Source organism: Chrysochloris asiatica, unplaced genomic scaffold (assembly GCF_000296735.1).
Source record: "Chrysochloris asiatica unplaced genomic scaffold, ChrAsi1.0 scaffold00005, whole genome shotgun sequence".
Classification (NCBI taxonomy): Eukaryota; Metazoa; Chordata; class Mammalia; order Afrosoricida; family Chrysochloridae; genus Chrysochloris; species Chrysochloris asiatica.
In genome coordinates, this window is record NW_006408523.1 from 44,024,074 (window position 1) to 44,051,077 (window position 27,004).

At 38.1% G+C, this 27,004-nt stretch overlaps 1 protein-coding gene across 1 annotated transcript in view; it reads right to left on the bottom strand.

The window, feature by feature from the left end:
- UCHL3 (ubiquitin carboxyl-terminal esterase L3 (ubiquitin thiolesterase)) overlaps positions 1–27,004 on the bottom strand; it is a 74,838-nt gene that overhangs the window by 28,918 nt on the left and 18,916 nt on the right. Inside the window, exons 3-6 of the mRNA XM_006832031.1 lie at positions 25,163–25,291; positions 13,472–13,628; positions 12,567–12,652; positions 10,710–10,757 (exon numbers count right to left, since the gene is read on the bottom strand). Coding sequence (XP_006832094.1) covers positions 10,710–10,757; positions 12,567–12,652; positions 13,472–13,628; positions 25,163–25,291 — 420 coding nt within the window. The remainder of the gene's footprint in view (positions 1–10,709; positions 10,758–12,566; positions 12,653–13,471; positions 13,629–25,162; positions 25,292–27,004) is intronic.

The window sequence follows — 27,004 nt, forward strand, 5'->3', positions numbered from 1 at the left end:
CTTCAGGTCTGGAACGGAAATCACCCTTGTGGCTCAGTTTCAATGTAACAGTGGATAAGGGGGATAACACTAGCAAGGTCAATCATTCAAAATCAAAAGGGCAACATTTACCAGGGGACAAGGTTCAGAGGGCTGGGAAGGAGGATGGAATGAAGACAGGAAGCACAGGGAGAAAGTGGGATCCCTTGCTGCATGGGGCTGCAATCATTGCAGTCAAACAAGTCTGTGATTTCTTGGATATAAAATATGATCCGTTCTGTAAACCTTCACTTAGTTCACAACAAAATTTTTCAAAAACGAAATAGGGTGGTATATTAGTATACTTAATCTTGTAAGGCTGCTAGATCAGGAAAGCATTTTATCCACTATCTTATTGTCCCACTGCCAACATACCACATACTTTTTAAATAAGTAAAAGATAAGCTTCAAATATTACACATTAGCACCAATAAGTTTAGATTTTGACTCTTGTTGGGTTATCAATGAGTCTTCCTCCAATCCTCATACTGTGTTTCTCACACAGATTAAATACAATGAAAAGCTACAACCCTGATGCACAGCTTTCCTGATCTGAAACCATGCAGTCTCCCTTGTCCTGTTCGAATGATCACTTACTGGTCTATGTACAGGTTCCACATGAACACATTTAAGTGCCATATTTATTTCTATCTTCGAGTACTAAATGAACAAATCATATGTCATCTTAAAACACATAATTTCTAAAGATAGTTTCATTTATAATATAGATACAGCATCGTACATGCCGTATCTCAAGTCTCACTAAAATCTACATGGCAACTCCGGAAGCATGAACTTCAAGGAATACCATTCAAGAGATGAAAGGATTTTGATAAAAAATATGCTTCCATAGACTCCTAAAATTCCTAAGCTTTCTTCTTAGAATTGCAAAGATTAAAGACCAACTTTTAAATCTTGGTTATGTTAACTGTCAGTACAATAGCTTAAGCAACATAATTTAATTTAGCTCCAGTTTCAGAAATGAAATTTTAAACTGTGACCTGAACAATGACCATCTGAATCCAATTTTTCACAATGTCTTCTATATTAATTGCAAAAATGGATCAAATGCCCACAGTTTATTCTTAAGTTTTTCTAAAGAATTCACTTCCTCAGCTAGTATTTTTCCAGTTCTGGTAGAAAAGTCGAAAATCACTAACAATTATTTATTTCACTAACAATTATTTATATTCTTAAAACTACAAATGGCATCAACTTAGCCAGACTATTAACAGTGAACTGTGCTCCCTCTGCCTGATGGTGTCAGTACTGCAACAGTATAGTTTAACTTCACATATACCACTTTTTGTTGTTGTTGTTAAGTGCTGTCGAGTTGGTTCTGACCCATAGCAACCCTGTATAGGGTTTCCGAGGAGCAGCTGGTGACCTTACAGTTCAAATGGCTTTGCAGTCTGGCACATTAACCCACAGCGCCACACCAGGACTCCACTTTACGTGTCTTCACTATAGTTAAAAAAAACTGAAAGTAGGATTTTCAGAAACCTCAGCTATTTTAAACAGCAGATTAAATGTTTTGGTCTTCAGAAAGAAATCTGAGGAATTTAAGAAATGCTTAGAAGGAATTAGGAAAAACATTCATTTTAAGAGATTTTTAAGCATTAGCATTCTGATTCTGATTTAAATCCTTTCAGAGTTAAAAAAAATAAATTACACCAAGTGAGTTATAGGGATCCATCCCATAAGCATGTTTTTGTTTTGTTTAATTAACTAGTCAGAAGCACAAGGCCTTAGTTTACTTGCCCCAAACTATTATACCAGTGACTGTCAAAGCCTGAAGCAAAATCCAGGACTTCTCACTCCTACTCAAATGTTTTCTATTATATGAGGGAACTTCAAAAAATACGGGACATGGAATTAAAAGATCATGTAATTTTTCCATGAACTTTCTGAAACCCCCTTGCATGGTAGAACCACACACCAATCAACTATCAGCTAGTGTAACTGAGCTACAGAGGCGAATCTACTATCACATCTGTCTGCATCCTTCAAAACACAACTTAAGTCTGTCTTCTAGATTTCGAACTTATTCCTTGTCTAGGAAAAGAAAAATGGCGGCAGGGTCCTAGCAGGCCAAACTGCTTTTCCTTCCCAGCTAATGTACTTGTTGTTGTGTATATGAAAAAATGAGTTAGAACCGACTCCATGGCACATAACCACCACCACCCTTTAAGCTGTTTAGTAATAACCAAAGAATTAGGAATGCACAAGAAAACAGCAACAAAATCCAGACATTTAATAAAAGAGAGTGGCTTGTCTAAAAATACTACTCTACTAAGAAAGCATGTGTTTGGTTATTGTTGCTGTTCAGTGCTGTAGAGTCAGTTCAGACTCATAGCATCCTAGTGCAGTGTTTCTGAGGAGCGGCTGGTGAGTGTTTAGTAGGTCACTATAAATGTTTAAAATGAAATTATTTTAAATGCTAAAATAAGTAGCATTTTCTCACTTAAATAGACATCTTATTATTATAAGAAGTTATCATCAGAGCCATGTAAATTCCTGAACATGAAAGGATTATTAACTGGTTGTTATTAAGTGCTATCAAGTTAGTTCCAACTCTGAGTGACCCTGTATAGGGTTTTCAAGGAGCAGCTGATGTGTTTGAACTGCTGACTTTGTGGTTTGCTGTCCAGTGCTGACCCTACAGTGCCACATCAGGAATCCGCATTAGCTGGTAGATACTTAAAATAATTACTGTCTACCAAAATATACACAAGCAATATTATATTTTGAAAAAAAACTATGATTTGTTTGGAGGTAAGTGGTCATAATTTATATCAGGAACAATCTACTACACCGAGTAAGAACTGATTTAGATGTTGTCATTATGAAGTTCCATAGTCAGTTCTGACTCATTGTGACCCTATACAGGGTTTCTGAGACGTAGCTGTTAGGTTTGAACCACCAACATTGGGGTTAGCAGTCCAATGTTTATCCTAAAGCGCCACACCAGAATATTCAGGCAACATGAAAGAACAAATGTAGTATACAACTCTAAATGGTCATCTGTAATTCATTACATATTTGTATTAATTAACTGTATATAGCCTTGCTATAGGGACAAAAACAAAAGTTAATCTTAAAAAAAACAAAAAACTCACTTTTAGTTATATCTTAACAATTTTTACTAAATACATTTCATCATCTTAAGAGTATGGACAGTACTTGGTAGCTATACAACCTCATGAAAGTTAGTAACTCCAAACTCTATTATGGAGCTGGAAGGCTTAGATTAAGATACCTACAGGAGTCCTGGTACGGCACTGCTAGATCAGTTTGAGTCACAAGGTCAGCAATTCAAACCTACCAGTCGCACCTTGGAAACCCTATACAGGGTGACTGTGAATTGGAACTGATCTGACGGCACTTAACAACAGCAATCTACTTTGCTAGCAAAATGTATTCAGAAAAAGTAATCATCATTACAATGCTGTTATTGTTAAGTGTTAAGTGCTGTCTAGTCAGTTCTGACCCATAGCAACCCTTTATTATGGTGGGGCTGGTGGGTTTAAGCCACCAACACACTGCGGTTCAAACTGACCTTGCAGTCCAGTGGGCAGATACACCTTAAAAACAAGGAGACGTAGAAGGTGAGACTACCTGGAAGTTAACAAGCACCTAACACAATTTCCATTGTATTCACCCTAAATGACATTAAGAACAGCTTTAAAAAGCTCCCTCACTGATACTGTTGTTTTTAAGTGCCATCAAGTGAGTTCCTACTCACTGCAACCCTGTATAGGGTTTCCCAGGAGTGGTTGGTGTGTTTGATCACCGACCTTCTGGTTAGCATTCCACACCAGGACTGATACTAGAGCAGCCAAAAGTGTGCCAGCAACTTTCCCCAGCAACTCCGGCCATCTCTTGGTGAGACTCCTTTGACTTGAGTGCTTACAATACCTGTGACTCTAGTAGACAATGATGTATTGTCACACTACCTTTCTATTTCACAGAGCTGTTGTTAAGTGCTTTTGAGTCAGTTCTCACTCATCATGACCCTGTATAGCGTTTCTGAGAAGTGGTTGATGAATTTGAATTGCTGAGCTTGCAGTTCAAACCAATCGTGCAGTCCAATGTATTATCCTGCAGAACCACACCAGGACTCCCGGAGCAACAGGGCAGAAACAGGGAAAAAATGCTGAAAAGAAAATAACTCAACTTGTTTATTTTAAAGAATCTGAGCTTGTAATTTCATGGTCTTTCCTTTGATTGGCCTATTGATAAAAAATGCACTTGATTAAAGCAATTAGATTTAATACTGTAGTGTAGTGGTTACGAATCGGGCTGCGAACCTTAAGGTCAGCAGTTCGAAACTACCAGCTGCTCCGCGGGAGAAAGATGAGGCTTTCTACTCCCGTAAGGATTTACACCCTCGGAAACCCTGTACAGGGTCGCTATGGGTCGGAACCGACTTGAAGGCACTTAACAACAACAACAAGCATGGAACTGCTAACCTCAAGGCCAGCGGATCAAACCCACGAGTTGCTCCTCAGAAACCCTGTACAAGGTGGCTATGAATTGGAACCGATTTGACAGCACTTAACCACCACCACCACCAGAATGTAATGTTTCTGTCAGACTTCAGAAATACCACTGAGTCTAAAAATGACATGTGGGAGGGGAAAGAATTAAGATCTAAATTCAAAACGGGAAAATACAACTATGTTCATGCAAATGACACAAATTTTCCTATGGGATCTTTAGAGCAAAGAAGTCAAAGTGAAACATGGGCTAAATATCAAAATACACAAAATACCACTATACAGATGATATCATGGAAAACCTAAATAATGTCAAGTCCTTTATTTTGTTTGCCTAATAATAAATCACAAGCCCTAGTGTGGCAATGTAGGATCAGCACTGGACTGCAAACTACAAGGTCAGCAGTTCAAACCCCCTAGTCACTCCTCAGAAACCCTATAGAGAGCCACTAAGAGTCAACAGCATTTAACAATAAATCATGTTGCCTATAGTTTTAAAAGGGAGTCGTGGTGTGGCGCTGCAGGTTAATGCGCTGGACTGCAAGGTCAGTTTGAATCGCAATGTCTGTTTGAGCTGCAAGCTCACCAGCTGCTCCTAGGAAACTCTACACAGGGTCACTATGAGTCGGACCCGACTCAACAGCACTTAACAACAACAATAGTTTTAAATATGCATGAAAGAATTTTTTCCACCTGTGCTTAATACTTTTTTGTTCTCTCACTTTGGTTTACAATTCTCCATGTTAAAAAAAAAAAAAATCCCTATTAATATGGCCTAAAGTCCTGGTGTGGCAGTGTAAGATAAGACTGTCCTGCTGACCCCAAGTTTGGAAGTTCAAACCAACCAGCCACTCTTAAAAACACTACACAGGGTGGTCACTGTGAATTAGACACAACGTGATGGCACACAACAAATATGACCTATATCCCCCATATGATGATACTGCTTATTGGTCCAGTAGGGAAGACTCGCTTTTTTTAAACAATGAGTTGTAATCCATACTGAAGGCTGTATTCTCTGATCCACAGTCAACTCTCATGGAAGTAGTAGTCAAAAAATCAAATGATATATTACATTGAGCAAATCTGCTTCAAAGAGCTCTTTAAAGTGTTAAAAAGAAAAGATGTCACTTTGAGGACCATGGTGCGTCTGACCCAAGCCATCTCATATGCATGTGAAAACTGGAAAATGAATACGGAAGACTTTTAAAAGGATTGATACATCTGAATTATGGTGTTGACGAATAATAATGAAAGTATCATGGTCTGTCATAAGAACAAATACATTTGTCTTAGAAGCAGAGCCAGAAAGCTCCTTGAAGGGAAGAACGGCAAGGCTCCATGTCATGAACTTTGAACATGTCATCAGAAGGGATCAGTCCCTGAAGAAGGACATCATGCTTGATAAAGTACAAAGTCGGTGAAAAAGAGGAAGACCCCCAATAAGATGAACTGATACAGTAATCGCAACAATGGGTTCCAAACCTAACAATTGTGAGGCTGGTAGAGGACCAGGCTCTGTTCTGTTCTGTTCTGCTGTGTACAGGGTCACTGTGAGTTGAAGCTGACTCAACGGCACTTCACAGCAACAACATATCCCTGCATGTTACATTCCTGGCTAAACTAATTCCCAGAAATTTTTCTTTTACAACTTTAAGTAGCCCCAAGTACAGTTCTTATTTATTACAAATAAAAATAACAATAAATCCTAACATCCTTTGGTCTGGAAAGTTGTGGCTTAAAACCAAACAAAATAAAAAATCTCACCATAACCAAATAAAACTGTAACTTTATTTTCACAGCTGAAGACATTTTCAGCTAGAAGAGTTCAATCTCATCAGTCTAGAGGACAAACTGATTAGTTCAGTGTAGGCAATTTCCTTTAAGATAAGTAAAATAAGAAAACTGTCTAGCACCTCTATTTCCAAGACTTTGAGATTTGCAAAAGGATGGAGGAAGAGAAAGCAGGAAGCAAGGGAAAGGAGTGGGAAGAAGTATTTCAATACATTTTCAGAAGAACCACTGGTTAATCTAAGAAAGAAGATGAAGTATAAATAGGAGGGTGGGTACTGACACTCCTTATCCTTTTAAGAACTGTTTTAATTAAGTATTCAAATTTCGATGCCAGTTCTTTTTAGTGATATCAAGTAGAGAGAGGAGGAGCAGATTACATACATGTAGACACAGTGCCAATACCTGAAAGTAGAGGGACACAGAGGCCCATTTCTGTGCCTCCCACTGTGACCAGTCTAACTTGTATGCTGTCTTTCAAATCCAGCTCTCCATTCACTACCTCACAAAGACCCTATAAACATGCTTCTGCCTGGGGAATGATAATAAAAGAGGAAAAAAGAAGAAAAAGGTAAGACAGAGACAAAAACACAAGGCGCTATGGTAATAGTTCCATTCTCATATGAGTTTTCAAGAAAGATTTTATCTTAAATCTTGCTAAAATATACAGTATGATGAATAGAAAGTAAAGAAAAACTTGAGAGACCAGAAAGTTGCAATTTCCAATCTTCTTGACAAAACTGGACTGACTGCAGCTTAAATTGCCTGACACTCTTCATCAGAGTTCCACATCCTATTTCCATCTGATTCTTCCAAGGTAATCAGCAACTTAACATTTTTATTATGCAAGAACTAAGTTTCTTCCTGATAGCTTCAGTTTCCTTAGAGTAAGGGAAAAAACAGGATCTAAATCCCTAAAGAAGGTAAACAAATATGTGAGAATCTTAATTTATGTGTGTGCATATATTATTTCCACGGAGCTTTGGTGACACAATGGTTGTTTGGCTGCTAACCAAAAGTTCAGCTAACCCACCAGTCAGCTCAGCAGAAAAAAGACCAAGAGATCAGCATCTGCCAAGATTTCCACCAAAGAAACTATGTCCTCAAAGGTCACGTGAGTTGGAAATTCCTTGATGACACATGGTAAAGCTTCACATCATTACTGGGTTACTGAAATGATTTCTGCCAACTCCTCATAATTCAAAGACGATCAAAATAACTAAGAACCTACTTTACAATAAAATGAAGTCATGCAAACTATGCATATCCATATAATGATGAAGAAACTGGAAACTCTTTTTCTGCACTGACAGTCTATACGAGAGTTGCTAAAGAAGTCAATTCGTTTCTAACACAGGATGCTCTTTCATAAAATTTCATAAAAACACACACATACGCATATGTTTCTTTAAACATGATTTCTCGGAAAAGATTTTGACTAGGATAGGCTATACATTCATCTGTAAATTGCTTTCACCTGAGCACACAAACAATTATAACAATTTCAAAATCAGCAATTACTTTTACATTAAAACATTCAACGATATTATTGAGTATAACCAATAAGGCAGCAGCCATCGAGTTGGCTTTGACTCATGGTGTATCAGAGTACACCATAAGTGTATCAGAGTACAACTGGACTCCACAGGATTTTCAAGGGCTAAGTTTTCTGAGGTAGACTGCCAGATCTTTCTTCTGTTGAGTCACCAGGTGGACCCAACCAACAACCATTCAGCTAGCACCCACGTGCATTAATTGTTTGTACCATCCAAGAATTATTTTAGTGCTGTTGTTGTTGTTGGCTCCACTTCCCTACCCACTTTGTTAACACCTATAAGCCCCAGCGCTTTCTGATTGATCCACCACTGTTCTCTCTCTAGAATTCTCCAGGTTCTGGCAACTACCCAAATTCAAAAGGCTCCAGCTATCTCCCCTGAGCTTTAGACTCCCATATCCAGATGCACCAAGGACCTTCCATAGAGAGTACTCGATAACCTCACCTAAAATCCAACACGCTGAAAACGAAACACACCAATCTTGGGTGGCTCCCTGGGTGGCTCCACATTACCTATAAAGTCCAATTACCTTTAATCTAGCTTCACACTATTATAGGGTTAATGCATTAACCTCCATAGGAATCTCATAAAGGAATGGGTATTATTCCCATTTTACACTGAGGAATGTATCTTACCTAAGCTGGTAAGTGGTGAAATCTGTACACAAACCTTAAGTCTGTGTTCCTGACCTTTATGTTGTATCATTTCTCATAAATGCCTAACATATACCAGCCAGTGGTCTGGGGATTTGATGGTAAATACAACAAATACAGCCCACATTCCAGTAAGAATGAAGACTAAACAAAAGAATTAAAAACATATTACAGATTATTAAGAAGTGCCAGGAAGAAAAATCAACAGTATTTTACCATAGGAAATAAGAGAAGTGGAGCTACTTAACAGTGATGAAAGGTCTCTCTGAAAAATAACTTTCACAGTGGGATCTAACGGATGAGAAGGAACCAACTATGCCAAGGGGTTGGGTATTTAGAAAACACATAAAGAGGAAAGCCCTGGTGTTCTGCAGAAACTGACAAATACCAATGTGTTAGAACATACACAGCAATGGAGATACCAATACATCAAAGACTCTTAAGCCTATAGTTAGTAGATGAACCTGAAAGAGGATGACCAGAAAAACAGCCCCTGCTTCAGGATTTTAAGCAGGATGGTAAGGAATTTTGAAAATATATAGGTGTGGTTTTTGGTTCTCTGAGTCATTGGCTGTTTTTACTAACGTAACGTGACTAGAGGCCACTATACTCCACCCTGGAATGTACCAAACGGCTCCAAACAACAAAGAATTGAACTCTTCTCAAACAGTTAATAATGGTCTGTTGAGGAACAATGGCTAATGGACACGTTGCATTTACCCAGGGGATTAGAGAACACTTAGATTTGGATTTCTTTTGTAGTTCCTATATGACTAAGGATGTTGTTGTTGTTGTTATGTGCCATCGAGTTGGTTCCGACCCATAGCAACTCTGTATAGGGTTTCCGAGGGTGTAAATCTTTACGGGAGTAGAAAGCCTCATCTTTCTCCCGTGGAGCAGCTGGTAGTTTCGAACCGCTGACCTTAAGGTTCGCAGCCCAATTCGTAACCACTACGCTACCAGAGCTCCTTATATGACCAAGGATAGTTTTGAGTTAATTCTTGTGAATTAATAAATATCTGTTGTGCCCAGTGTGGCATTGTAACGATAAGCACAGGACTGCTAATCTCAAAGTCAGCAGATCAAACCCATCAGCTGCTCCTCAGAAACCCTATACACAATCGCTAGGAGTCAGAACCAACTCGAAGGCACATAATAACAACAGCATATGCAGAGAAAAGTGTTGAATACTCTGAAGCATATCCAAATGAGTCAGACACCAATCCTAAGCCTAAGAGACCTGATAACGGAGCCATCATCAAATCTGAGGTACCATCAATTATCAAACGCACCATTTCATATACCACTAAAAAGAGAAAGATACTACCGTGTTTTTAAAGCATAAAAGTCATCTTTGTATACAATAAGGTGAGGTTTCAAGTCACACATGGGAAAAGAAAGAAGAAAAATCTCTAATTCTCTGGTGTTTAACACTTACATGTGCTATAAACAAACCAACACAAATAGCATTTTAGCTAAATTCTTTCCATATTGACTGAAAAACCTCTGACAGCAAACTCCCGCCAAGAGTGGGGATATGAGGGTTACTGAGAGAGAAAAAGGAAGACAAGAAAGTAAAATGGAAAAAACAAGAGAGAGAAAGAGAGGAGGCAAACGAGACTAAGAACTAGCTAACAGAGTAAAGATGTGAACAAGCATCACATTGCCAAATAACAAATCCACGGAGCAAAAAAGAGTGATGCAGTATTGTTCTGGAAGGTGAGCGTGATAAACCTTCTTCAAAGTTATGTAGGTTATCTACTCATACCATAGTGCAGGAGGAACTTTTTGCAAAAAATTTGGAAGTCAAAGGACCTAACAGGGAACACTTGGGCCAAACAGCGTGCAATTGGAAACCTGTCTAAATACTTACACAAACTAAAATGGCAGCTTCAAAGTAGCATATTAACAGTTTGTCAAAACATGTTCTTGTGCTATTTTGAGCACACCTTTTGCATAAACAAATTCCCTCAAGGGGGGGGGGAGGTGGTCACTGGACTGTGAACCACAAGGTCAACAGTTCAAACCCACCAGCTGCTCCTTGGAAACCCTATACAAGACCACTATGAGTTGGAACCGACTTCACAGCACTAACAACAACAACAACAAAAGTTCCTAAAACTATGTTTTATACAAGACACTGACTAAATTTATACACAGCAAAAAAAGTTCTGAAAGAAAATGTGAAATACCTCAGTTTGACCTTCATGAGCACTGGTCTCGTGAGTAACTCGAATAGCCTGCAAATGAAAACATAAAGTATTTATAGAAAGTCACTGTAACCAACCTTTTAAATGAAAAAACAAAACAAAACACCAAAGCTAAAATTTAACATCTAAAGTTTCTTCAGAAAGAAAAATTCAATGTAATTAAGTGACAGTTTAATAGTTGATATTTAAAATGATATTTGAACAGTCAAATAAATTGCTCTACTTCCCAGCCCACAAACCTCTCCAAGATTTAAGAAACTGAATGCTGGGTCTAAGTAGTGACTTAGTGTATTTAATTGTTCTAACTAACACTTGTCACATTATTCAACCAAACGAGAATGAAGTAGGAATCACACAGAGATTTGAAAAGCTTCTCACATCTTCTCCTCCACAACATGCCTGTCCCTCCACTGCTCCATTACATTTATGCTAAAGCATGCAGCTTCGGTAGGCAGTTTACAAATGTGGAGCAAAAGCATGCATTTTTCAAAAGCTAACAGAATTTGTTCTGAAATTCTCTGATTTTTTCTAATGTTCTTGAAATACCCACTATTATCAAGGGTTCAGAGAAACAGGCATATGTGTAAAAAATGGTTAAGGTACAATCTTCATGGATGGCAATTTGACAGTAAGTATCAAAGCCTTAGAAACATGCACACTGTTTATATATTGACGTATAACTTAAACATAATTATATATAAAGATATTTGCAAAGATTTAGCTCTAATTTAAAATTTAGCAGTGTTATTTTTAAATGGTGAAAAAGAAGAAAGTCTATTAAATTTCTGACAATTTATTTGTTAAGTAAAATACTACACAATGGAAAACTATGCAGCCATTAAATGATGATTCTATATTTACTGGCATGTATTACATTTGTGATAAGTGAGAAAAGACAAGTTATAAAGCAATATTACAGTGTGATCAAAGTTTCGTTTTACAAAGCTGTGTATATACATACACACTCCCTATTGAACATGGTGATGGTCACTACCACTCACTGGTGGGATGACAAGTCATTTCCATGTTGCTTATTTTATTTTCAAGAAAAAGAAAGATGTTTTATAAACTCTTCAAGATTCATAAATAACTTAAAATAGTCATGCATATATTGGAATGCTAACAAATAAAATTAATAACTTACTGAGCACAAACTCTGCACGAGACATTATCCTAACCAAATAATGTGTATAATATACTGTGTCTCATTTTAAAGGATTTGCAATCTACTTAGCAATGTTTTTATCTAAAAGGCAAAAAGTTTCTCAAAAAAAAAACAAAAAAACAATAACAACAACAAAAAAATCAAAAATAATAAAATTTAAAAACAAGTCTAGGAAGTTGTGTAATCTCATTTTAAACCACAGTACGTGGCCTGTGTCTTTTTACACATGCAAAAAAAAATAATACTTAGACTGATAAAATAGCTAGAGTATGTTCTAATGTCTACCTTTAAACCTTTGTTTTTTCCATTCGTCGTCAGCCTTGTTCCAAATTCTGGCCCAGTGAAAGACATATAGGGTATTATACGCCAGGCATATATTTATTATATAAGAGACGGAAAGGTAAGGAATAGTCAATCATAAGATGTTTTATGAATTTGAAAATCAAACTGCTTTTAGTCTCTCATTCACCTCTGGATGTAGAAAAGAAGTAAGCAATTTATTAACATTTACGGGTATTTCAGATAGCATAACCTGAGAAGTACACAAGGTCTTTCGTAATGGGAACAGCAAAATACTTGTTCAAAACGGTAGTTTCAAGATAAACCCCAAGCAGTGTACACAGTCCCACAAAAGTTTGCCCCGTATTAAATCAAGACAGAGAGAAGGTACCGACGTCATAGTTCTCCAGGTATCTGGCTCGTTCCTCAGGGCTCATTGAAATAGACTCCTCCAGGAATTTTTTCAAGGTTGATCCAGATTCTTAAAATAGTAAAAAAGATAAAATTGAAAACTTTACAAAACTTGGTATCTCAGTGAAACTGATACATGAAAATGCTAGAAACATGCTATTTTTCAGGTAAAATTCCTTTCACTGGTAAAATAAGAATGGTTCTCTGCAAAAAACACACTTCTCGTGTGCATTTATGACAGTGTGGTTTTTTTTATTGTGCATGATTTTCATGTGGGCTTTTTCATGTGAATTTTTTCTGGTAGGATTAATAGGCTTAAGAACGTAGTAAGGGCTAATGCGCCAGACTGCAAAGTCGTTTGAACTGCCAGGTCGGTGATTCAAGCTCACCAGCTGCTCCTTGAAAACCCTATACAGGGTCGCTATAGGTCGGAACCAACTCGACGGCATGTCACAACAACAACAAAAGGATAAAAGGATCTAGTGAAATGCATACCAAATACAAATCTGAATACAGACAACATCTAATACTGTAAATGATAAGAAACTAAAGATTTGCAGCAATTATACCTTGTATTTTGAAAATTTTAAAAAGAAAGAAAGTAACACTAGGGCAAAGACAATGTGCAATCAACTTGTAAAAAGAAAAATTAAATCTTGGGATAAATTATAGGAGATAAATTCTTTGCCTGTGAAACTCCTGTTTATCAACAAATTAAAGAATAGAGAGGATAAAAAATTTTTCTAACAGTATATGCATTTTCAGTACAAAAGAAAGGGGAAATTGCTTTGTTTTACAGTTAAACAGAAAGAATTAGAGCACCACCTACTGCTCACTTAAGCTAACATATCTTAAGAGGGAAAAACAGCAGTGATGAAACATCACTTACCAAAGTGCATCTTGTCTTTATTGTTAGCAATAGCATGGATCAGACCAATGGTTCCACAGGCATTGCTGATTGTTTGTTTCATGAAATATACTGATGATGTAACACTCTGTCCCTCAGATTTTATTTTTTCTTCTTCTTCTGTTCTGAATACTTCATACTATTAAAAAAAAAAAAAAAAAGTAGTCTGTTAGTAGAAAATAACATCACAATGTTATTGTTGTTAAGTGCCATCGAGTTAATTTTGACTCACAGCGACCCCGTATACCATTTCCAAGGAGAAGCTGGTGTGTCTGAACCACTGACCTTTTGGTTAGTAGTCCAGCACTTATCCTACAGCGTCATACCAGGACTATAATCATAAATGAGGGGAAATCAAGAAATCTGTGGAAAAATGGAATGAAAAAGATAATGGAATTTTCCCACTAACTTTTAGAATCCCCTTGCATGTACACTTTTAATAACATAAAACTGGGAAAATTCTAAGTATCAGTGGTTTTTTGGTTAACATATTATGGTATATACTATGGTGAGTAGGTGTGGCACTGTTGGATAAGCACTGAACTGACTGTAAGGCCAATTTGAACTGCAAGGTCAGTGATTCAAACTCACCAGCCACTCCTCAGAAACCCTATACAGGGTCGCCATGAGACAAAACTGACTCTACAGCACTTAACAACAACAACATGGCAAATGTGACAAAGCATTTAAAAGGGGTAAAGTAGATTTACATGTTCTGAATTTGAAATCTGTCCATGAATACAGAGTAGGCTATATAGGGTCAATATGTATTAATTAACATTAGTAAATACAATCTCATTTCTATATTTAAAATATTTACTTTATATATAGCATTAAGAAGTCTCAAGCTAATAAACTAGTGGACAAGAGCCATCAATGGTTGGGAACTTAGAGAAAAGAAATGACAGGACATTATGTTCCTCCTGTACAGAGCACCATGTAAGAAGTATTCTTTCTCTTCCCTCACCACAAAAAACACAAGGCTGAGTCAAATCAAACCTCTAAGTCTATTAATGCCCTGGAAACACAATGGAGAAAGAGTGAAATAACAGTGCCAGATGATACAATCACCTTCAAAATAATAAAAAAATTCTGGGAAACTCCAGGATAAGCCATCAGTTTCAATACCAAAAATCCAAGGGGGGGCGGGGGTAGAGAGAGAAGTGAGGATGATCTTATAGATTAAAAGAGATTTAAGAGACATCTATGTATATGTAGAATCGTGGTATGGCACTGTGGGCTAATTGTGCACTGGACTGCAAAGTCGTATGAATTGCAAGGTCGGCGGTTCAAGCTCACCAGCCTCTCCTAGGAAACCCTTGACAGGGTTGCTATGGGTTGGAACCGACTCACCAGCACTTAACACCATATATATATGATTTGGATCCTCATTTGAATAAATAAGCTTTAAAAATACATTAAAAGATCCTAGAAAGGAAAGGGAAGATCCAGAATAAGCCTTCTCCAAAGAAGGACCTGAATAAGGATTAAAGGATACTCCTAACTTACCTGGAGCCTAATTGAGAGGAGCCCTGTGGAGCAGAGGTTTAGCACTCAGCTGCTAACCAGAAGATTGGTGTTTGGAACCCACTAAGCAGCTCCATGGGAGAAAGACCCAGTGCTCTGCTCCCATAAACATTACAGCCAAGAAAACCCTCCTCTGTCTCTTGGGTTGCTATCAGTGAATTGACTTAACAGCACCTAACAACAACTGATTGGGTTAAACCTGGAAGCATTTTTTTCTCCTTTGCCACTGCTTTCGGGGGTTCCAGCCAAAGTCACTGTCCTGTCACATCCCAGCATCTGGGTCAAGAGATGACTTTTTCATTGCACTTAATTTCTTCTTACTGGAAAGAAAACTCATCCCCCATAGTCTTTTCTCTTTCTCACAACCACGTTGTGAGAAAACAACAAAAGGATAACTCAAAAAGTATTGCTGCAAAACCACAGCAGACTTTATTAAAGCAAAATTTTGAGACATGAAGCTATTGTTTCTCCATCTAGAGCTATACATGCCTGAAGGCAGTGTTTCCTTCTTTAATACTTCTAAGAATTTCACCTCATCAAAACAGCAGTTCCGAAAACCCCCTTGACTCTCAAGGCAACACATCCAGACTCTGGTCAGAGACACAGACCCACATCATAAGCTATAGAATTCCTTTCACAGATGCTGCACATCAACTCTGCATCAGGATGTGTGCACAAAAGTCTCAAAGTGTTTTCGCATCTCTCCTCAGTTTCTCTCTGGACATTCAGGAATAGTGGCAATTTTCTTCCTTCTTCTTGTGATTGTCACTGTAAATCTTCTATTGATAATGGTAGTTTTATAAGTCGATTTTTAGGTTTCTTAAAAATTTTCAAACTTCCCTCACAAAACCAATAATAAATTAACTTTCAGAAACTTAAAAAAAAAAAAACATTAAAAGAAAACAAAACAAAATCTTAATAGGAGTTATCTTTGGGGCAATAGATTAACTGAAGACTTTTACTTTCTGTATTTTTACATTTTATAAATCATTTATCATTAGCAAGAGCCATTTTCTCTTCAAAACCTCTATTACTTTTATAGCCTTCACACTGTATTTATAATAAAACTATATTCTTAACAAAAGTTTATTACTATCCATAATAACTGGTTACAAAGCAAAGCAGCATATGAGAAGTCAAAAAGTATTGCTACAGAGGTCCAGTTCATTCATGCACAGATTTATTCCAAAGCATGTTTAAACATGTCTCTGCAACCAATGGGTGGTGGCAGACAAGGTTTTTTAGCAATACATATTAGTATCCTTAGGGTGCCTTCAAAAGAATCCAATCATAAAGTGGCTTTGGATGAGCTCTGCAGACCAGTTAAATTCAAGACAGAAAGGTCAGCTCAAAAGGTTATGTTATCGTTGTTAAGTGCCGTTGATTCTGTTCCACTCATAGCAACTCTGTATAGGGTTTCCAAGGAGTGGGTGGTGGGTTTGAACTGCTGACCTTGTGGTTCAAACAGACCTTGCGGTGGAATGCTTATCCAATAACACCACACACCAATACTCCCAAAAGGTGATAGTGGAAAGCGGGGAGGTTACAGTGTTTGTTTTTAGGATTCCAATGGGGAATGTGCCAATAACAAAGCAGAGGATTATGGGGGCTTATTAGGAGGAAGTTTTAAGGAAATGGAAAACTGCATTGGTGGGAAAGTTGCACTAAGGAAATTGTTTTCCACCACATCAACACACCTGTTCACTCAAGGGTAGCCAGGGCTGTCCTATGAGAATTTTGTTAGGAAACCTCACCCCATCCACCCTATGGCCCTTCAGACTTTCTTTTTGTTCCAAAATCTCAACGGACATTTAAAAGAAAATCTGAGTCCCTCAAGTATGCTAAAACTGCTGTTTTGATGAGGTGAAATTCTTAGAAGTATTAAAGAAGGAAACACTGCCTTCAGACATCTATAGATCTAGATGGAGAAACAACAGCTTCATGTTTTAAAATTTTGGTTTAATAAAGGCTGCTATGGTTTTGCAGCAATTCTTTTTGAGTTACCCTTTTGTTGTTGTTAGGTGCCATCGAGTCAGTACGGACTCAGTGACCCTATGCACAACAGAATGAAACACTGCCCGGTCCTGTGCCAACCTCACAATTGTTGCTACTCCTGAACCCATTGCTTCTGCCACTGTGCCAGTCCATCTTGCTGGGGTCTTCCTCTTTTCTCTGACCCTCCACTTTCCCAAACATGATATCCTTCTCCAGCGACTGGAGAGACATAGTCTGGCCATCTTGGCCTCCCAGGAGCACTCTGGCTACACTTCTCCCAACACAGATCTATTGGTTCTTTTGGCAGCCCATGGTACTTTCAATATTCTCCTCCAACACCATAACTCAATTCTTCCTTATTCGTGGTCTAACTTTCACATGCATATGAGGTTACTGAAAATACATGGCTTGGGCCAGGTGCATCTTAATCCTCAAAGTGACCTCTTTGCTCTTCAACACTTTAAAGAGGTCTTGTGCAACAGATTTGCCTAATTCATGACATCATTTGATTTCATGACTGCTGTTTCCATAAGTGTTGACGGTTGATCTAAGTAAAATGAAGTCTTTGGCAACGTCAATCTTTTCTCCATTTATCATGACGTTATTTATTGGTCCAGTGGTGAGGGTATTTGTTTTCTTTACATTGAGGGGTAACCCATATTGAAGACTGTGGTCTTTGATCTTCATCAGTAAGTTCTGTAAGCCCTTTTCGCTTTCAGCAAGCAAGGTTTTATCATCTGTATAGCGCAGGTTGTTAATGAGTCTTCCTCCAATCCTGATGCCACATTTTTCTTCATAAATCCAGTTTCTCAGATTATTTGCTCAACATACAGGTTCAATAAGTATGGTGAAAGAACACAAGCCTGGTGCACACCTTTCCTAATTTTAAACCCTACTTATCCTAGTATGCTAAAGTGTGGGCTCTCAGTTGACCCATATCTGAGCTTCACCATAACAATTGTGTTACTGCAAGTTACTTAATTCTCCATGACTCGGTTTCCTAGATTGTAAAAAAAAAAAAAAGGGGGGGGGGATTAAAGCAAAAAAAACAAAAAGCCCACTGCCACTGAGTCAATTCGGATTCACAGCAACACCACAGAACAGAGCAGAAATGCCCCGTGGGGTTCCAAAGCTGTGATCTTATGGAAGCAGAGGGCTTCATCTTTCTTGGTGGAGCAGCTGGGAAGTGCTCAACTACTGCGCTCTTAGGGCTCCTTCCAAAAATAACACAGTGGTTAAAAATGAGTGAAAACAGGAGGAAGAGGAGGGCAAGCAGGAGAGTAGAAAGATGAGACTTAATCGCTTTCCTAAATGTTTCAGATTCAATTACAGCAACTACATGCAGCCAAGAGACAAACTCACCCAGCTGCTTTTTTCAGTTTAATGTATACACTGTCCACAGCCAGGCTATCTATTTCTATAAAATAAGCCTCTGAAACCCTAAGGAACACAATTCTACTCTGGCACACATGGCTCACCATGAGAGGGAGCAGACCTGATAACTGTCTGGTATGGGGTTTAGTGGCTGTTTTCACGTTCCCAGTCAAGGCTGATGAATGCCACAAAGACTGTAAATACTTACCATCTGGACCTTTACGGAAAGTTTGGAGATCCCTGCAATAAACAAATGATGTCTATAGAAAACCCTTAAGTAAGAAACTGTTTTCTATCAACAATCATGTTTATGCTTAAAAACATGTTTTTATGAATGCGCTTATAAAACTTATTTTAAAGCACCATTCTCAGAACAAACAAATATTCACTCATTCATGTAACTTCAATTGATAAAAACTTTGGAAAGGTTCAACATAGTATACATGGCCTTAAATGGAAATGTTTACGTAGGCCTATGAGTTTATTGGTTGCTGCTGTTCAGTGTCAGTGTTCCTTGCTGACAAAACAAAATGAGGCTGGACAACTTCCTAAGATTTAGAGTTTAGAAAAAAAATCCTAAAATGATATAAAGCAAGTACAGGGGCGGAAAAAGGAAAAGCAATTACAGAGAACAAAGAAAACAGAACATAGTCAAGAGGCTGCTGGGAACAAGCCACACAAATATCAAAGAAATGAATTTATAGCCTCTTCACCTATGACTCACTGGTTTACTATAAAGCACACATTGAAAACATGACATAATTGACTTTATTTAAAGGGTGATGAGGTACTTCTGACAGTTTGCTGTTAGTATACTTAAGTCATTCACAACTACTTATCAGTCTCAAAGTTAGAACTTGGAACACTGAAACAATTTGTGTCCCTTAAAGCATTAGATGGAGTCCTGGTGTAGGGCTCCAAGATAATGCACTGGATCGCAAGGTTGGTTTGAAATGTAAGGTCAGCGGTTCAAACCCACCAGCTGCTCCTCAGAAACCCAAGACAGCGTCTCTATGAGTTGGAACTAACTCAATGGTACTAACAACAATAGCAATGAAGCATAAGATAGTCTTTGAGTGACTGTAATATGTCACTAATGAGCGAAATTGGGGATTATCAAATTATAAAAGGTATCAAAGAAGTTGCAGATGCTACTGATAGTTTCTACGTGTGTGTGTGCGCGCGTGTGTGTGCGTGTGTGTGCACGCACACACGTGCAAGTATACAATAGGGCTATTGAGTCACTTTCAACTCATGGTGAGCCTTGTAAGACAGTAGAACTTCCCCATAGGTTTTCCTTGGCTACAACTTCTATGGAGACAGATCACCACGTCTGTCTTTCTTCCACAGAGCCGCTGGGTGGGTTTGAACTGCCAACCTTTTAGTTAGTTGCCAAGTACCACCATTTGTGCCACCGGAGATCCTTGGAGAATATATATACTTGTATGGAGACATGAGGGATGAAAAGATAATGGAATTATTCCATGAACTTGTTGAAATTTCCTGATACATATATATTCAGTGTTCCCGTGTTCTGTCTGAACAACAGTCTCTTGGTCTATGTACAGATTTCTCATGAGCACAATTAACTGTCCCAGAATACTCATACTTCGCAATGTTGTTCAAAGCTTGTCATGATCCACAATTGAAAGTCTTTTGCATAGCCAATAAAACACAGGTAAACATCTTTCTGGTATTCTCTGCTTTCAGCCAAGATCCAAATGGACATCAGCAATGTTATCTCTTGTTCCACATCCTCTTCTGAATCCAGCTTGAACCTCTGGAAGTTCTCTGTCAATGTGCTTGCAGCTGTTTCTCGATTACCTTTAGTAAAACTTTACTCGCATGTGATACCAAAGCTATTGTGCAATAATTTCCCCATTCTGTTGGGTCACCTCTCTTTGGAGTGCACATAAATATGGGTCTCTTCCAATCAGTTGACCAGTCTTCCAAATTTCTTGGCATAGCTGAGTGAGTGCCTCCTGTGCCGCCTCACTTTTTTGAAAGGTTTCAATCTGTAGTCCATCAATTCCTGGAGCCTTGTTCTTTGCCAATTCCTTCAATGCACCTTGGACTTCTTCCTTTAGTATCATTGGCTCTAGATCATATGCTACCTCTTGAAATGGTTAAACATCGACAATTTCCTTTTGGTATAGTGACTCTGTGTATTCCTTCCATCTTCTTTCTATGCTTTCTGCATCCTTCAATAATTTGCCCAGAGAGTCCTTCAATAATGAAACTCGAGGCCTAAATTTTTTCTTCAGTTATCTCTGCTTGAGAAATGCTGAACATGTTCTTTCCTTTTGGTTTTCTAACTCCAGATGATCTTTGAACATGTCATTATATTTGACTTTGTCTTCTTGAGCTGACCATTGAGCTTGAGGACTATGGGCTGCCCAAAGAACAAACAGATCTGTGTTGGAAGAAGTACAGCCAGAGTGCTCCTTGGAGGCCAGGATGGTCAAACTTCATCTCTCATACTTTGGACATATTGTCAGGAGGGACCAGTCACTGGAGAAGGATATCATGTTTGGTAAGGTGGAGGATCAGAGATAAAAAGGAAGACCCCCAGCGAGGTGGATTGGCAAAGTGGCAGCATCAATGAGGTTGGCCCAGGACCAGGCAGTGTTTCATTCTGTTGTGCACAGGGTCGCTATGAGTCAATACTGACTCAATGGTACCTAACAACAACAATACACATATATACATACTGTTACAGAGTTGTGTTCTTCCTAACAATTATGCACAATGAGCAGTATGGATGATCCACAAGATGCGAACATCCTATTGATGAGTATACTATGCTTCTGTGTTACTGATGGCCCACTACATGAAGGAAACGAAATACAATTTATGCTTTTAAAGAATTGTAGGTCCTTACTACCACCAAAAAAGAAGAGCCAGGAACAGAGTGTGTTCTTTGGGCCCAAGGTCCCTGCGCTGAGAAACTCCTAGAATCAAGGGACGATCAAGATTCGTGGAGCTCTTCAAGGGATGCCAGGTCTGTAGGTTTTGAAAAGAGACCTTTTCCCAGAGCTGACAGATAAGGAACACTTTTCTCTGAATTTGGATTTGTGGGCACCTCGACTGTGAGAGAATAAATTTATGTTTGCTAAAGACTACTCCCCCTAAAAAACAGGTCTTAAAAATCAATAGTTTGGGAACAAATAGCTGGTGACTAACTACCAATACCAACTGCTCCAAATGTTATCACTCAGAAGGTCCCAGATAGAGTTGGAGAAAATGTGGAATAAAACTCAAAAAACTTTTTTTTTTTAAATCCTGGCTTACTGGTCAGAAAGAATCTGGAGGGCCCTAAGACCATGGCCCCTGATCAGCCTGTAGTCTGGAATGGGAACTCATACTCATGGCCCAATTTTCAGCCAAACAGTAGTTAGGTGTGCAGGGGATCAACCAGATATACCTACCATGGAATGGTCAATCATTCAAGATCAAAAAGGCAACATTTACCTAAGGACAAAGCTGAGAAGGGATGGAAGGTGGATGGACTGAAAATAGGAAGCATAGGGAGGAAGCCGGAGAACTGTTGTTACATCGCAGGCATTGCAATCATTGAAAAGAAACAAAGTATACGATTTGTTCAATGTAAAACTGATGATCTTCACTCAATTCACAATAAACAGTTAAAACAAACAAACATAAAATAATGTTTGGGAAATCTTCAATTTAGACCATAAACTTCCTTTTGTATCAGATCAGCTAAGAAAACCTGTGCTGTAAGCAGCTGATTTTTTTTCAGTTTTTATTGCTTCTTATAATTGGGGATCTGCAATAGTTATCATAAGGACTTTATTATTAACCAAATGGTTTGCAGTTCAAACCCACCAAGAGGCACATCTAAAAAAAAGGTCTGGTGAGCTACTTTCTAAAAGGTCACAGTCTTAAAAACCTCATGGAGCGCAGTTCACACATAGGGTCACCATGACTCAGAACCAACTCAATGCCAGTGGGTTTGGTTTTTAATTTTGATAATTATCTATTGGCTTACTTTAGCAATAAAAATGGTGAACATATTACTATCCTGTTACACAAATTGGCTATCTACCTTCAGAATATTCATGACTTCACCAAAAAAATTAAGGGTTTGGAAAATCATGAAAAAATTTCCAACTCTAAAAATCTATGAATGTTACAAAAAATATGAAGAAATACTAAATACTAAAATCTTGTCTACTTAAGGGTTCAACAAGCTGTTCTTTTTTAAACAGCTTGTTGAACCCTTAAGTAGAGAAGATTTTCAATGTTATTTATTTTACCTTGAATTATTCTTGCACAGAGAAAATGGCACAGGAATTTCTAGCAATGAACAAAGCCTATTTCTTAATCTTTGTGAGATTTCTTAATCTGTTACTAAAATAAACAGAAAACAATGGTGGCAAGAGTGTGGCAAGTCTGGCACTCTCCTACAATCTCTGCTGAGACTGTAAAATGGTGCAATCACTGAGGAAACTGGTATGGTGCTTTCTCAAAAATTTGGATACAAAAACACCATATGACCCAGCAATCCCTCTAGTTGGTATATATATTCTAGAGAAACAAGAGCTGTGACGCAGACAGATGTTTGCACAGCCATGTTCACTGCAGCATTGTTCACAATAGCAAAAAGATGGAGACAGCCTAAGTGCCCACCAATGGAGGAATGGGGAAGCAAACTTAGGTACATACACACAATGGAATACTATGCAACACTGAAGAATGATGCTGAACCTGTGAGACACCTCATAACTTGGATGAACCTGGAGGATATTATGCTGGGCGAAATGATTTGCTCACAAAACGGCAAATACTGCATGAGATCACTATTGTCAAAAGTCAAAAAAAAGGGTTTCACACTAAAACATTCTTGATGATAACTGGGGGTGGGAGGTAAAGAAGAGCAATTCGCTGACTAGAGGGTACAGATATGTTAACTTGAATGATGGGGAAGGCAACATACAGCCAGACGGAGGCTGGTAAAAGTAAGATGACGGCAGGGGAAGGCATAAGGAGAAGTGCAAGTACAGAGCAAATAATACTGTCATATACACAGTCCCTCAATAACTGTGATCTACAGGTAACTACACAGGCTAAACAGGTGTGGGAGGGAGACTAGGAGTGTACCCACATACATAAAAGTTTAGCTGAGAATATTTGCACCTAGGCTGTACATTTACCTTTGTTGCAAATGTATCCATGAAAGTGGTGTAATGTTGCTGTAGTTGTTAAAAGTATTGATGAATCGATTCTGAATCACAGCAACCTTGTACAGGGTTTCAGAGGAATGACTGGTGGATTTGAACCAAAGACCTTGCGGTTCAGTGCTTATCCTATGGAAACTTAGACATTACCAAACACCTTGAGGGCCTGGGTGCTCAGAATCGAAGTCTGGAGGACACCATGGTCAACTGGCATTAACACAGTCCATAAACACAATGTTCTACATCCTGCTTTGGTGAGTAGTGACTGGGGGCCTTAAAAGCTAATGAGTGGTCATCTAAGGTACAACCATAGGTGTCCATGTATGGAGGAAAGAAGAGTGATGAAAATGGAAACAATTAGCCTAGAGGATTAAATGTCCCACAGGAGCATCATCTATCTGTCTCCACAACCCTGATACCAGAATTCTATGGTGCCTGGCAACAGGAAACTGCTCTGAAAGAGATCACATTAGAAGGTCATGGATAGAGTGGAAGAAAATGTGGAACAAAACTCAAAACCATAATTTTTTTTTTTTTGAAAAACCAGGCTTACTGGTCATACAGAGAGTGGTAAAACCTACAAGACCACGGCTCTTGGTCACCATTCAGGTCCGTAAATGAACTCACCCCCATGGCTCAATTTTCAGTCAAGCAATAGATAGATATGTTGGGGAAGAACTATACTAGTGAGGTACACACATCAGACAACAGTCAACCGTTTGAGACCAAAAGGGCAGCATTAACCTAAGGACAAAGTTCACAAGGAATGGGAAACAAGAACCATAGGCAGGAAATACTATGTTACATTGAGGGGATGGCAATCAAGATGAAACAAAGTATACGGTTTGCAGACTGTAAAACAGATGATAGGCTCCGTAAATTTTCACTCAACTCACACTAAGGAGCTTTAAAAAATAAAAATCAGAAGGTTATAAACTCAAAAGAGGTTTTAAAGTGCACTTAAAAGTCCTAGCTCCACTCTATATATCTCTATGACCTCATTCTAGAAGAAAGAACTTAAACATACGGAGATTTAAATTTAAACAGAGATCTAAGAATATCTATAATCTTCAACACATTGTTAATCTGCCAATCAAGCTGTATTTAAGCTTAGTGATGCCCGCCCAAATCAAGTTTGATCAAAACTAATGTAAGTCATGCCAGCAGTTTCCCCTACCTACATAAAATAAGTTATGGAGAAGTTTCTTTTTTAGTAAATTGAAAACTTTTCATATATTAAAATTTGGATGTTATTTATTCATATATTTTCTAAGTCACATTTAAGACTGTTCTAGTTTTTTGGTGTAAATGTCACATTAAAATACAACTGAAGCAAATTAACTATATTTTATAAAAGAGGGAAACAACTCAAATTTAAGAGATCACCCCAGGGCTTTACTGTCAATGCATAAATCAGAATTCAAGTATCATCTCTTTAAAGTAAATTTGGAAGGCATCCGCACTTCTTGATTTTACCTAAGAAGGCAAGTATTTGTTCTACAAGAAGAGTGTTTTTAATTCAACAATAAACGAGAACGTTGTATTTACTGAAAACGTTTACATTCTACTTAATAATTACCTTTTCTGTAATAGGGAAGAGAAGTAATACTGCACAGACGGGTCTTGGTACCATGCTAAGAAGTTCAGGATCCATTCCATACACATCAACAAACTGCCAATTAGGTTGCAGGCCTAATTGCTTGAGAAACTGGTGAAATAAAAGAAACAAACAGTAGCACAATGTTAGTGGATAAAAGAAAAACCATTATTGCAGTAGCAGGGAAAGCGGTTTGTTCTACAATGTCAGTGGTTCATGCTCACCAGCTGCTCCTCAGAAACCCCTATACAGCATCACTATAGGTTGGAACTGACTTGATGGCACTTATTAACAACAACAATGTTATTGTTAAGTACCGTAGAGTCGGGTCCAACTCATAGTGACCCAGCACTGGGTACCTAATACATTAAACAGAAAAGAAGGTACAAATATTTTTGATATTAATAAAAATGAAATAAAGCAGGTTGTACATGAATACAGTAAAACAACAAAGCAATTTAGTATATATATCAACAAACACTTAAAATTCACACTTGATTAAGCAGAATCCTTCTTCAAAATCTATTATTTTGGCACTGACCTTAATAAACCAGTACTTCACCACTGACTAGCTGACTTGGTTGTTACATTATGCTCATTTCTAGCATGTGAATTTTAAGGAGATATATCTAAATTCTATTAATTGATTCATTTAGTAGATCTACAAAGTTTATTCTGTTTGTCAAAAAGGGTATCTGAGGTTTCCAGATAAAAAGATAGATACCAAGAATTATACCAATGAGCAAATAGGGATATCTGGCTAAAACAATCCAAGTGATAGATGCAAATGCCAAAGACTGCTTGGTACAGGAAGAAGCCTCTTGATTGCTAGCACACAGTAAACCCCGCTTGACTCTTCTGCCTCTCTTATATCTGACCCAAGAAACTTCAACAAAATAGGAGTGGTGTTTGAAGGTCACACGATTTCATTGAAAACAAAGTACAGAACTTAATCTATCACATATGAGAAAAGTAAAAAATAATGAGAACGAGGTCAATTGTACAATAAATTCTTAATTCTTACTGAATGTAGCTGATGATAAGCACTGGACTGCTAAATGCAAGGTCGGCAGTTCAAACCCACCAGTCGCTCATCAGAAACCCAATACAGGGTCCCTGTGAGTCAGAACCAACTCGACGGCATGGAAAAACAATGATAAAAAATAGCATACTATCACAAAATAGATTTTATATTAAATATGCATCATTATATCTCACTTTAAGAATATATCATAGTACCTGTTAGTGTTATATTATCTGAAATTTAGAATCAAAAGAGGTATCTTGGGTATTCCCTCTGAAGAACTATCACATGCACTTAGATCATCAAATAAGGACTTATAAAACCAATGGAAACTATGCCATATAATATATATAGTGCTACCCATCTGACACAGAGATGGTTCAATAAGACAAGACCTTCCGGCTTAGAAGAATACACTCCAAATCCCTCCATTTATCTGGCTGTAGAAGAGAATCTGCTCAGTAAAAAAGTCACTGATTCTTGGTTTCCCTGGCATACCATTATAAAATAAGACAATTAAGGGGGAGAGAAAGGAATAGCTAGAAATATCATCATAGAAAGCTTATAAATTCGTCTTCTGCCTATAGCTGACTGGAATACCTAATATGGGGCTACAATGTGCCCAGTGAAGGAGGCTTCCTGCAGAGCCTCTGCATTACATAAGACCACAGGTGGAATCCTGAACAGCATCCAGAATCTTGTTGTTGTTGTTGTCAGGTGCCATCGAGTCGGAACCGACTCATAACGACCCCATGCACAGCAGAACGAAACAATGCTCGATCCTGGGCCAACCTCACCAA